Source organism: Dama dama, chromosome 5 (assembly GCF_033118175.1).
Source record: "Dama dama isolate Ldn47 chromosome 5, ASM3311817v1, whole genome shotgun sequence".
Classification (NCBI taxonomy): Eukaryota; Metazoa; Chordata; class Mammalia; order Artiodactyla; family Cervidae; genus Dama; species Dama dama.
Genome location: NC_083685.1, coordinates 112,350,645 through 112,363,166, shown reverse-complemented (window position 1 = coordinate 112,363,166; position 12,522 = coordinate 112,350,645). Strand labels below are relative to the sequence as shown.

The 12,522-nt window shown below is 51.2% G+C and overlaps 2 protein-coding genes across 3 annotated transcripts; both read right to left on the bottom strand.

The window, feature by feature from the left end:
- Window positions 1-72: 72 nt before the first annotated feature.
- VPS25 (vacuolar protein sorting 25 homolog) lies at window positions 73-5,153 on the bottom strand. 2 transcript variants are annotated; one of them, XM_061144089.1, is made up of 6 exons: window positions 4,996-5,153; window positions 4,634-4,779; window positions 3,759-3,812; window positions 3,314-3,402; window positions 2,462-2,537; window positions 73-689 (listed from the first exon to the last, which is right to left on the bottom strand). In XM_061144089.1, exons 1-6 carry the CDS (start codon window positions 5,046-5,048, stop codon window positions 577-579), a joined length of 531 nt encoding a protein of 176 aa, XP_061000072.1. In that variant the 5' UTR covers window positions 5,049-5,153; the 3' UTR covers window positions 73-576. The 2 variants fall into 2 exon arrangements, with proteins under 2 accessions (XP_061000072.1, XP_061000073.1); XM_061144090.1 differs by lacking the exons at window positions 73-689; window positions 2,462-2,537 and adding an exon at window positions 2,609-2,886.
- A 3,544-nt stretch (window positions 5,154-8,697) lies between these two features.
- RAMP2 (receptor activity modifying protein 2) lies at window positions 8,698-10,504 on the bottom strand. The gene is made up of 4 exons (XM_061144085.1): window positions 10,349-10,504; window positions 9,849-9,914; window positions 9,270-9,381; window positions 8,698-9,143 (listed from the first exon to the last, which is right to left on the bottom strand). The coding sequence occupies exons 1-4, from the start codon at window positions 10,446-10,448 to the stop codon at window positions 8,888-8,890; spliced, it is 534 nt and encodes a 177-aa protein (XP_061000068.1). The 5' UTR covers window positions 10,449-10,504; the 3' UTR covers window positions 8,698-8,887.
- Between the last annotated feature and the right edge of the window lie 2,018 nt (window positions 10,505-12,522).

Here is a 12,522-nt window from a genome sequence, read left to right as displayed (position 1 = left end):
ATTCACTCAGCGTGGTTAACAGATCACAGTACTCCCCTTGCTCATTCCAGTAGTAACTTCAGCAGTAAGCAGTGGGGTTAAGCTTTTTAATAATCATAAATCAGTGTTGGGCCCCAGCTCTCATTGCCAGGCCCCCTCCTGGGCCTTCTATCTTCACATTGCCTGGAGGGCTGCCTGCAGCCAGGGCTTCGCCCATCCCCTAGGAATGATCCAGCACCAGCCTGAGAGAGGAGGCAGTAGCAGCTAAGGGGTGGAGGGTGGGGGTGGGGAAAGAGACAGAAGCTTGTGCAGGCCATGTGTGTGTGTACTTACGTGTATGACACAAGTGAAGTGTTGGGTTTCAGACCCTGGCTCAAGAAAGGTGGGACAAGGAGAAGCACATCTTCCCTCCCTGGCACCTCAGCCTCACTGGATCCCAGGGACAGACAAATGGGATAATTAGGAAACCCACCCGTGGACTAGAGCCCTTTTGAGTCAGGTGGAGTCACAGATCCAGTCTGTGGAGACACTTGGTCTGTCTCCCTTTGAAAGCCCTGGCAGGGTGGGAGGTAATAAGTAAAGGGACACAGGTCTCTGCTAGAAGAACTTGACACCTCGGCCATCGCTGACGGTGATGATCTCGGCCTTGTGCTCCTGCTGGAGGGCTTGCAGAGCCCGCAGTAGGGTTGCCTCATCCAGCCCGTGGAACTCTGGACAAGGAAAGATGGGCAGTCAGGGACACGCAGCTCCTAGGGGCTCAAGGCCTCTGAGGAGAGCAGCTGAGCTGGAAGCAGAGAACTTTCCAGGCCATCAGTACTGCTACCACTACCACCCACCCTTTCTGGGTATTCTTCAGGAGTAAGGGGTGGAAGAAAGCCTGAGTCAACATGAAATGAGAGTTCATGCTATTCCCCCCTTCCTGTTTCCTCTGTCAGACTCAAAGCCTGCACACACTCTCGCACCATCCCCCCATTAGTGTCTCAATATTCAAGAATAACCCCATTTGCTTGTGAGCCACAAAAAAGGGGCCCTGATAATCAAGTCCAGGGAGGTCAAGGCTCTTGTCACTGGATGCTGTCCCTAACTGCATCTGTACCCATTGGGAGGACCTGTCCTAACACAGAGAGGTATAGCCATGCTTCTGGCCAGGAGACTGCAAAGGTCCAGCACAGATATCTGCCCTATCCTAGTGAAAAAAATGAAGAACAAAGCTGGGAGCCAAGGGCCAGCTGAGTATCTGGAGACACGGCAAGATACTGCAGGGAGCTGTGAGAGGCAGCAGGCAAGTCCTAACAGGCTTGCACACCACACCCCCTGCAGGGCCCAGCTCTTGAGTCAGGGAGCTTGCTTTCCAAGGAAGCCTTCAGCTTTGCCTGGCCTGAGTGGTGGGCTGGGCTAGGCTGCAGCACTGAAGTCATGGCATGATGGTGGGAGCAGCAAGCAGAGGCCTGCAGGAAAGGGGGTAATGCCAAGCGCTGTAAACTGTTGGGGCAGTCAGGCCTGGCAGAAAGGGGAGGTGCCCCCTTTACCCAGCTCAGATTGGTACTTCTGATGATCCTGGGGATCAACATATGGAGTCAGAGATAAAAGAGCTAAGAGAGTATTTACACTATATAAAAATCAAAGAGTATACAAATCCCGGTCTGGCCAGAAACCAAAGTATTCTAAAGGACTGGGGATGGGGGTGTTGGCTCAATCCCTTCAGCTGACACCCACAGATCTTGAACCCTCTATAAGAATAAAGGGTGAAAGAAGGCCTGAATCAACAAGGAATGGAGATTTCAGGCTTAATCTCCTGCCCTGGTTCCTCATTCGGCATCTACACCAATAATTCTTAACTTTTCATGGGTCACAGACACCCTTCAACATCGTATAACATGGAGGACCTCACTGGCAGTCCAGTGGTTAAGATTCCGCACTTTCACTTAAGGGGGCACAGGTTCAATACCTGGTTAGGGAATCCCCACATGCCCTGTGGCATGGCCAAAAAAAAATTTTTTTTTGAAGTCTTAAAATATGGACTTTATCTCATGAACTGATGCTGAAGCTGAAACTCCAATACTTTGGCCACCTCATGCAAACAGCTGACTCATTGGAAAAGACCCTGATGCTGGGAGGAGAAGGGGACAACAGACGATGAGATGGCTGGATGGCATCACCGACTCGATGGGCATGAGTTTGAGTAAACTCCGGGAGTTGGTGATGGACAGGGAGGCCTGGCGTGCTATGATTCATGGGGTCGCAAAGAGTCAGACACGACTGAGCGACTGAACTAAAATGCATATACACCCCCACAGACAAAGACTGTGGGTGTTCTGCATGTGAATTCAGGTGGTTTATAAATATCTTGGACATGGGTTAACAACCTTTGTATTTAGTATTTGGAATTTAGAGACAAAAGCATGGGAAATTTGAATGTCAACTAAACAAAGATGAGAGAGAATTCACATGATAAAACTGGGGGGAGAGGGAAAAGCATTACCCTCATCCTCTGTGTCTTCCCCATTGGTCAGTTCATACAGGGTGAACACGGAGTTGTTCTGGCCACTCTTGGAAACCTATGGACACAGAATACAGGGACTGAGTAAGACCCAGGAATTTCCTGGGAGAAGGCAAACTCATCAGCTCCACCTCTCTGACCCAGGAATGATACTTATTCCCAAACCAGAGCTGTCACCTCAGTAGAGGAGTGGCCGAAAACCCACAAACCCTACAGGTGCTATATTTATACATGTACACACATGCTCAGAACCACTAAACCACAGGCCTTCACGTGTCTGAGGAATGACCTCTCATCCTGGTTGTTTTCCTGTTCAGGAATGGGCGGTGTGTGTTTGTTATATTTGGGTTGTTGATGCTTCTTCCCCTCCTCTCTCTCTCTTGGGAATGTTCAGGACTGGTGGTGACCTGGAATGCAGGGGAGAGAGGCTGTCCCCACACCCACATTGGTTCAGAAAGTCTCATTTATATTGTGGGCAGCCCCATAAGGATGTGGTGGGGGAGGGGGTCCAGGTTTTTGTGTTTTTTTTTTTCTCTTCCTTTCCCCATTTATCTTCTGTGGCCAGAGGCCCCAGCCAACAACAGTATTCATGGTTCCCAGTACTGCATTCTCCAAACATGGCCTCACACAGCCCCTGGCCTTCTACTGGCAAAGACAGGGAAGTTCTTTGCAGCCAGGGAAATTGAGTCACTGAAAGAGGCCTGCCTGGAAGATCTACATTTCCTCTTTCTGCCCTCTCCCATTTTGCTCAGTGTGGATCTGAAAACACCAGCTATCTGCTGAGCATAGAGTCATTCTCCTTTGCCATGGGTCACTGTGTCAGAATAGTCTCACCCACTGATAGATGAGCTTCCCCCATTCTTCTGGCCTCCGCCACATGATCAGGAAGCTAGACTTGTTCTTATCCAACCACTCGAGGTTCCCTGCAAAAGATACTTATGAAAGCATCGTGCTCCAAGAAGAGACAAAGAGGCAAACTAAAGGTGGAACAGAGTGGAAGAGACTCAGCTTTCAGAAAGAGCAATTCAAAAACTGTTTTACTATCTGCAAGGCATCCATTCTCTTCTTCAGGTCTTGGAGCACAGATGGAGAAATTTCAATTTTGTAAACCAGTGGGGGAAAAGAACCCAGGGAATTGGGCTACTGTACGGAACACTCTGGGTTCCAAGCCAGGAGAGGGGAAAAAAAAAAAGTTCTTAGAAGAAAAGACTTGTGCTAATTTGTCCTCAGGAAAACCCCACTAGGAAGAAAAATAAGGAATCTGATGTACTGAACCCACCTTTCTTCCTCAGTTCCTCTAAGACAACCTGGATTGATTCCACGGGCAGCTTACCTGGTTTAAGGTTAAGGGAACGGCATTAAAGGAATGAACTGGTGGGATGAAATTTCTCACAGCCAGGCTCATGCTACGAACTACCATTCTTCTCCCTCCTACACACTGAGATGTGCAATTCCACAACAGGATGTAAATTGCAATTTCCTGCATACTGGGGAGGACGAAGGTAAAGAGAAACTAGTCTGATTAAAAGGAAAAGCTTTAGGGACTTCCCTGGTGGTCTAGTAGTTAGGATTCTGCGCTTCCAATGCAGTGGGCCCTAAGATGCCAACCAAAAAGGAAAAAGTGTTTTATTTTTGTTTTTTAAAAAAAGCTTTAGAGAATGAAAGGTACTATCATTTAGCACTCCCTGTCCTCTCTCCTTCCTCCAACCATTGTCCAGATATTTCAAGGATGAACCAGGCAGCAAAAGAAAACCATCCTTTCTTCCTGGGGTGAGGGGAGTAGGCGGAGAAAATTACTAAAGGTAATGCTAGAGTTTGAGCTTCATACAGAGGACTTAACTTTCAACAAGTCAAAAAGGCTCAGGTCGAAAAACCCTAGTACTTGGCTTCAGGGCCGAAATTGTAAGATCTGAACAACACCTAGGTACTCATCACTGTCTAGGACAAGAGGGGGTTGGTGCTGCATTGGGGTTGGCGTCGGGGGTGGGGGGCGAGGGGGCGGGAATGGATGTCAGCTACACAAATGGGCTCTTTCCCAAGGCCGGTCTGGATGGGAACCTGTCTTCTGTGGGTGAGAGGGAGTGTGAAGTCTGGGCATGTGGGAAAGGTAGAAGTGCATGTGTGTGGGCTGTGGAAGCGCCCGAGGGAGGATACGCTGGAGCTTCACGTTGTTGAAGAGCGGGCTCTCTTGGGCTTCCATCACCGTCATGCTGGACTGTTTGTGCAGGCGGCAGAAAGACAGGACCAGAGAGCACCAGGCGGCCAGCTGCTTCTGCCGAGTGTCCACGTTCGGCTGCAACCTGCCGGGTGAAGCGGGTGGGGCGCAAAATTAGAGGACTTGAGAGAGGGCGAGCGGCAGCACTTGCCAGAGGCGCATTCGGGGAAGAAAGTGAGGGACTGCGGGTAGTGGCGACCGGGTCCATTCTCCCCCTCCCCATTTGAAGCATTACGGCTGAGCCCGGGGTCCGGGGGAGGGGAGGGAGGTCCAACGGGGCTTCTCGGGGTCTAAGCCTCACGTAAAGAAGGGTGGGAAGCGATACTGCCACGGCCACTCGAAACTCATCGCCATCGTAGTAGCCCAGGAAACCCGGAACCCGCCGGCAGGGGACTTCCGGTCTCCGCTCCGGCACGTCCGGACCGAAAGCGCTGCAGAAAGGTTCCGGGAGCCTCTGGGGAGAGGAGGCCCAACCGGAGGGATCTTCGTCAGCCGGTTTCTTGCCGTTATCCCATATCCTTACGGGCTAGAGCAGAAAGGGCCCCGAGAAGTCTTCTGATTCCACCTCAGAGAGGGCAGTGACTTCCCCAAAGTGGCACGGTTAGAACTGCAAGCAGAACCCAGGTCTCCAGAACGCAGCCTAGGCTTGTTTCCACTATATGGGGCTGCTTTTAATATTAACGTTTGTGTCGCTTTTAACTTAAACCCCTCGCAGTTTCCCTGAATTCCTGTGTCCTTCGACTCCATCTTCCCTGGGAGCTTATTTGTAGCTTTTATCCCTGGAAATGGCTCTGCTTCCATGATTCAGAGCTGCCATATTTGAGCATAGCCACCTCTGTCTCACCTCTCCCATGTCCTCTACTTTCTAGTCTCAAGTCCCGGGACCCTGTTGGTCTTATATGACTTCTTGCCTGGCCTAGACTACTCAGTTCTGTCCCCTTGCCTGCCTCCCTGCTCCTCATTTTCCAAACCAGAGTTATTGATCGCTGCCCGCCTATTCCTCAATCTTTTTTTCACGCCTTAGCCCTGGAGTATTACTGACAGGGAAAAAAAAAAATCACCAGAACTTTCTGACTGAGCCTCAGATTCCCTAACTGACCTCACTCTTGTTCTATCAGTGCAGTCCAGTGATGCTTTGTCTTTTATTGATTCCCTGTCACATTCCTTAAGGTAACTTTTCAAAATTTTCCACACACATCAAGCCATTCCACCAGTTCCTGTCTCTTGCCTCTCTGCAGAATGCCCATCTCTTCTATTTTTATGAGATTGAGGCCATGCATGTGAACCTCTTAGTCCTTCCTCTCTGTCACCACACTCAAATTCATCTCTCAATTTCTTTCACTTTTACTCCTTTGCCCACTCCACACAGCTTTTGGGATCTTAGTTCCCAGACCAGGGATTGAACCCGAGCTCAGCAGTGAGAGTGCAGAGTCTTAACGGCTGGACAGCCAGGGAACCCCCTCGACAAGACCAACCCTTTGGCATCTGTTTGCCTCTCCTTTCCAGTTTCCTCCAGGACTTCTCTGTGCATCATCTTCCCTTCTTTTTCCCTTTCTCCTGGCTCCTCTCCTCTAGTCTACATATGCTGAGGTCATCCCTACTTGAAAATTTGTAGTTTCCTTGATTCTACCACCCTCTCAATTTCGTGTCTGATCTCTAACATCTCCCCCACCGAAGTCCATCCTTTACTGTGTACAGTCCCTGGTCCACAGAAGTGCCCAATAAATATTTGTTGAATGACTAAATTAGTGAACCCTTCAGTGGATAATGTTCTCTCAAAGGGCACCATCTCCTTTGCATCGGTTGGCTTTGCTTTATCCTTGTTCTGCTGATTCTGATCTTTCCCTTTTGTCTTCTTTAGTCCTCACTGTATATGTGTGCATGTTTTCTAAGGATGTCAGCTTTCTTTAGTACACCTTCTCTCTGGGACCTCTCATCCTTCTCATGGCTTCATGTGGCATTTCTCTGCAGGGGACTCCTAAACCTGTATTCCTAACTCCAACTTTTTTCTACTACCAGCAGCAACAAGACCACTCCCATTTCCAACTCCCTATGGTATGTTACATCTTGTTCCATTGTTATATTATACATCGTTTTCTTCAAGCCAGCTTCTCCTCTTAATGGCCCTTTAAATATTATTACTTCCATCATTGTCCTAGTAACTCAAATTCAAAGCCAGAGTCAGCTCTAACCTCTCCTCTTGTTCACCTTCATATTGAAACCCTATGAATTCCCTCCCCTATTTTGCCTTTTCCTACTTTTAAATTATTTTCTGTTTCTCCATTCAGCACTCCTTTGGTCCATGCCCTTGTTTTCTCAAACCTGGATTATTGCTATAATTGTCTAATTCATCTCTTTTTCTACTGTCTCCCATAGGAGAATCCTCTCCATTTAAGGCCTAGTCAGATGCCAACTCCACAGTCACCCTCCTATGACCTCACCTCGACTGCACCTTAGCTAAATGTGACTCCTCCTTCCTTAATACTCAGATGACATTTGGCTTGTATCCCTTGCATGAGTCTCATCACACATTCCATTGTTTTTGTTTATTTGTGCACAGGTCAGCTCCCTTGCCACATGAAAGACATCAAAGCAGAACCAAGCCTTATCTAACTTGTCTTCCCAACACAATAGGCCATTTACAGTGACTTACACCGGCATGCTTTTGATGTATATTAGTAAGATGCATGAAGGCAAATATGGGCCAAAAAGAGGACAGATACATCCTTGGAGAAGATAGATGCATTATGGAAAAAGAGCAAAGATTCTCATGGTGGAACCTCAAAATGTCCTAGGGAATAGGTGTCTCTAGAGAGACAGATGTGTCTTGAGAGGAGAAGTGTGTTTCAGAGAATAAATAGATATATTCCAGGAAGTATATATATATATATATATATATATACACACACACACACACATATATATACACACACATATATCTGTGGAATAGACAGGCACGTCCCAGGAAGTGGCTATGTACTCAGGGAGGCAGGTATTTCAACCAGGAAGGAAGGAGCGTTCCTAGAGAGGTGCCAGTTGCCTCAAGGAATAAACAGGTGTCGTTTTATTTTTTTACAGGTGTCGTTTTTTAAAGAACAAAGCTACTGTCTAGATGTTTCTGATGACCTGGCAGGTCTGTCCCAGGGAGAACTGAAAGTGAAGGTTCTGTAGTGAGACCTGGGCCTCACCATCTAAGGAACATACAGGAGTGTCTGTATACAGAAATGGTGGGTCGCTCGCTAGGTATGGCCCTTAACAGTGGGAAAGTGTCTTAAGGGAGCATAAGCAGGGCTGAGGAAGCTAAAAGAAGCAGCCAGTGAAGAACTAGTGGTTGCTGTGGGAATAGCAGGTCTTTGATCTCACAACTGTTTTGAGCGTCTTCCAGGCCATGTCCATCTTCTGGTTGTTGGCTTTAGTGGACACCAGAGGGCAGTGTGTGGCCAGGCCGTAGGCCACACCCACCCAGGGTCCAGGACAATGTAGGGTGAGGGCCAAGGACCTGGAGGGGAAGGCCGGTGGTGCGTCTAGTAGAGGAAACCCCCACTGCCTTTGCCCTCAATCCTGAGGTCCTTAGGGATGGACTACCGTTGGTTCCACCAGGGCTTCTCTTACCAGGCCCTGGGAGTAAACTGAGGCATGAGGAAGCGGAAAATTCAGGGCTTCTGGATGGCACCCCCTCCGTGCAGAAGTCACAGCGGAGAGTCCTCTCTCGTCCCACCCCCCTCACCTCCCCAGCTGCTGTCCAGACAGGAAGCGAGTCTCTTCCTGCAAGTTTCCTGAAGCTGGGTTTGGGTAAGGGCAGGAAAGGCCTGGCCTTGGGAGGAAGGGATATAGGGCCGTGGCCTTCAGGTGGGGGAGGGAGTTCGGGAGGGGCCAGTAAGTGAACAAAACAGTGGACCTATCTATATTCTTCTAGCTTTGCTGCCCAGAGCTGAGGGCCTGTGGGAATGGCAGAGTCTCTGGAAGGACACAGGCTCCCCCTGGAATGGAGAGGGGAACAACGTACAAAAAAAAAAAAGGTTTATTTTGAAGATTACAGAACTTGCACGATGACCCCACCCAGCTTCCATTTCCACCAATTTAAGAATCTCCAGTTAGGGTGGGAGTGAGAGAAGGAAGTAGGGAGGGGAGGGGAGAGACCAGGTGGTGGCCGAGGAAAGGAGTAAGATGGCTGCCAAACAGCTCTTGCCACCCTAGGTCTGGGCTTCACTGTCTTTACTCCTCCACACCACGAGGGTGACGAGGAAGGGGATGAGGCAGATGGGGGCTATGATCATGGCCAGGAGCACATCCTCTGGGGGATCTGAGAAGGTGGGTTGCACCAGGGAGCAGTTGGCAAAGTGGATGTGGTGAGTCTCAAAGATGATCGCTTCTGCCCAGGGATTGGGGAAGCCCAGGCCAAACTCTTCTGCACCCTTTTCCAAGCAGTCTCGAAGGAAGCTATAAGGCCTAGAGACAGGAGAGGACTAGAGTGAGGGAAGGGTTGGGGCCAGAAAGAGGACTGCTCCACACTCACTCACCCGCAGGGAGCAAGCCCCACGCCTGGCCCAAGCCGCCCTCCAGCACTGCCCCTACCTGCTAATCAGGGCCCAATCACACCAGTCCTTCTTGATAGAGTCCATTTGAACCTCATAATCGTGCCAGCATTGTAGGACATTTGTCCCATAGGTCTCCAACACCGTTTTCCCTGTGGGCAGAGATGCTGCACATTGACCATACCCTGCCCCACCCTCCAAACCCTCTGATCCAGGTACTTCCATTGTGGAACCACTGTTCCTATCTTCAAATATGGTAACTACCCAGAGAGCCTCAGAAAATTTCCCAAGCAAGATACTCTGAGCTGAAGAGAGAGTCCCAGCTCAGGAAAAGTTTAATGCCTTCCATGTACACTGGACTTTCCAGCCTGGCAAGGGTTTCCACATACACTTTTTCTGGAATATCCTAACCCACTTGTGAGGCGGGCCAGTTCACAGCTGGTTGGGGGCTTTGTGGGATGAGAGGTAGAAAGACAACAAGAAACCCTGAGAGAGAGAACAGAAGGGAGTTTAGGGGCACCAATTGGGTTTGGGGCTTGGCTTGTGGGAAAGAAACCCTCCCCACTCACCTCTCTCCTCCTTGCCAGGGGCCACCATCCCACAGTCGCTGGCTACTCACCTTCTGACTTGGAGCCGTCTGGGGTGGGAAGAAGCTGAGCCAGGGACTCCTGGGGCTTCAGGACAGCTGTGGGCAGAAAAGGGACAGGGAGATGGGAGGATGGGATGTGGAGCCAGGAAGAAGCGGGGTGTGGGTTGGGGTCGGAGACTCTTGAAAGTTAGGGCTACTCTCAGAAGAGACAGAGCAGCAATCCAGGCCCCCACGCGGTGCCTCCGTGCCCGGAAGAGAGGGGGCCGCACCAATTCCTTCACACATTCAAAACCCCTCCTTCTTCGCCAGCTCCAGACCTCCCAAGAGCTTTCTACACGGGCCCCGGGCATCTCAGCTTTTCCCCAGGTGGGAAGCTGCCGCGCTGCGCCCTGGCTGCGGTGAGGCCGGGGACCGTCCAGAGGGCAGCGCGGTCCGCACCCGCACGCCGGGGCCCGTTCCAAGCCGTCCAGTTCCTCTCCCCTCCAGGGCCTCCCGCGCCTCCCGCCCGGACCTCGGGGCGCTGAGCTTACCGCCCAGCAGGAGGAGGAGGCGGAGCGCAGCCGGTCGCCCGGCGCGGGTGGCGGGGAGCCACGGGCCGCCGACAGCGCGCTCCGCCCGGAGCGAGGCCATCGCACGGCAAGCAGGCGAGGAGGAGCGGCGGCGCTGAGCCGGGCCCGGGCGGGGGCGCCTATATCCCGGTCCCAAGCCGCAGGAAGCCGCGCCGCTTCCTCGCGGGGGCTGGGACGGCTGCGGCCACGTGGGGGGCGGGGGCGACGCCCGGGGCCGGCGGGCTGGAGGGGGAGTCGCTGCCCCACCCGGCCCTGGCGCCCGCCGCTCCCTCCGCCTGGCCGGCGTTGGCCCACCCCTTCTGCTAGCTCACCCCGCGGGGCTGGACAGCTCCCCTCGTAACCCCAGAACCGGGATCCATTTCCTGGGCTCGGCCGCGTGGCGCCCAGGACTCGCCAGGTCTCCGAGCATTTGCTCCCCGAACTCTAGTGGCCCCTTTTCTTTCTCGGTGAGGTGGTGGGAGTGTGTGGGGAGATAATGAAAAGAGGAAGGGGGCTGGGAGCTCAGAGGGCTTGGCTGGGAGCTCAGAGGGCTTCTCAACGCTGCAGTCTCTAAGGCTGGGGGTTGCGGCTGCCCTGAGCCATGGGGGAAGGGGCGCCTGGAGCTGGGCTCAGAGTTCCCTTTCCCTGGGAACACCCACTGATGTCAGTCTGCCTGCCAAAACCCGAGGAGGAGGAGGAAAGGGAGCCAGCCCTGGGGAGAAGGTCTGAGGATGGGGTACAGGGAAACCAAAGTCCAAATACCCTCCCTTCGAGGCACCCCCTGGGGCCTAGACCCCCCAAACCAGATTGAGCACAGGGGCAAAAGTATGACTGCTCCATCCCCAAGAAGGTGGCCACAACTCCTCAGGACCAAGGTTGTGAGAAGGGAAGAGTTTAGAACCTACAATGGGCGACTTCATCGTGAGGTGGGTACAAACTTTACTGCTCAGAGGAAAGAGCCCAGGACTGGAGCTCAGAGGCTCTGAGTTCTAATCCTGTCTTCCCACTTTCCAGTTACATAGCCTGCAATGTCTTCAGTTACCTTCGTGGATTCTCAGATTATTCCCCTGTAAAAGAGGGGTGCTACCCTGATCTGCAGTGAGAGTGATGCTTGTGAAAGGGCATTGCCCTCACTCAGCAGAGTCTAGTTTCCTTTCCTCCTTTCCTAAGGACTTGCCTGAAGTCATGCAGCTGAGAAACAGCAAGGCTGAGTCTGGGGCCCCAGCGGCCCTGACTGCTGCCACACCACAGCTGACTGTGTGTCCTGAGCCAGAGCTTCATCATTCTGAGGATCCCAGAAGCTGATTTGTTCATGACGTTCGACTCCAGACACAGCTGTCGGCACCAAACTTTCCCAAATTACTCCCAGACACTGACCCTTGGACTCAGCTGCTGCTGTGTCCCAGTTTACAGGATTCCTGCCCACCACAAATTATCTTTCATGATCTCGCTTTAGCTCTTCATCTCAGGATCTTAGGCTCTTAAATCATGGCCACTGATAACCTATTGGTCTTCCATCGGTAGGATCAAGAGGTTGCTTTAGCAAGGAATCCAGAGGGAGAAGGGAACTGGCATGAACCCCAAAGCCTTCCCAAAATCATCCTCTGCAACATACAGAAAAGAACCAGGCTGCCTTGGAGTCACTTCAGGCTAGGACCAAATTCCACTCCTTCCCTCCCACCTGTGATTGCACTTTCTCAGAAGGAAGCATGGTCAAGAGGGAGACTTCTAGGTAATAAGATGGGAGGAGGAAGCCAGGAGGGACAGAAAGCAAAATCAGCCATTGCCATTGGCCAGAAGTACCTGAGTCCGCTGTGGGTTAGAATTGGGTTTGGGATTAAGATAAAAGTTGATAAAAACACATGTTGGACTTGAAATAAAACAATATGGAATAATGAATAAAAACAAAGATTGTTTAGGTTTCTGAAGGCAGATATTGCGTCTATCTCACTGTGTAACCTTAGGTAGGTCATTTCACATCTTTGGAGCTCAATATTTTCATATATAAAATGGCCTGGGACTTCCCTGGTGGTTCAGTGGTTAAGACTCCACACCTTCAATGTAGGGGGTGAGAGTTCAGTATCTGGTTGGGGAACTAAGATCCCACATGCTGTGCAGTGCAGCCAAAAATAATAATAATGACTATAATAGCTAAA

Bases quoted from the DNA above. Each gene is read 5' to 3' on its own strand.
- VPS25 (XM_061144089.1), bottom strand. From the start codon at position 5,048: ATGGCGATGAGTTTCGAGTGGCCGTGGCAGTATCGCTTCCCACCCTTC. The intron at 4,780-4,995 runs GTGAGGCTTAGA...TTCACCCGGCAG, and splicing joins CGCTTCCCACCCTTCTTTAC to GTTGCAGCCGAACGTGGACA. The intron at 2,538-3,313 runs GTGAGACTATTC...CTGTGTCCATAG, and splicing joins GGAAGCTCATCTATCAGTGG to GTTTCCAAGAGTGGCCAGAA.
- RAMP2 (XM_061144085.1), bottom strand. From the start codon at position 10,448: ATGGCCTCGCTCCGGGCGGAGCGCGCTGTCGGCGGCCCGTGGCTCCCC. The intron at 9,915-10,348 runs GTAAGCTCAGCG...TTCTGCCCACAG, and splicing joins CCTCCTCCTCCTGCTGGGCG to CTGTCCTGAAGCCCCAGGAG. The intron at 9,382-9,848 runs GTGAGTAGCCAG...CTCTGCCCACAG, and splicing joins AGACGGCTCCAAGTCAGAAG to GGAAAACGGTGTTGGAGACC.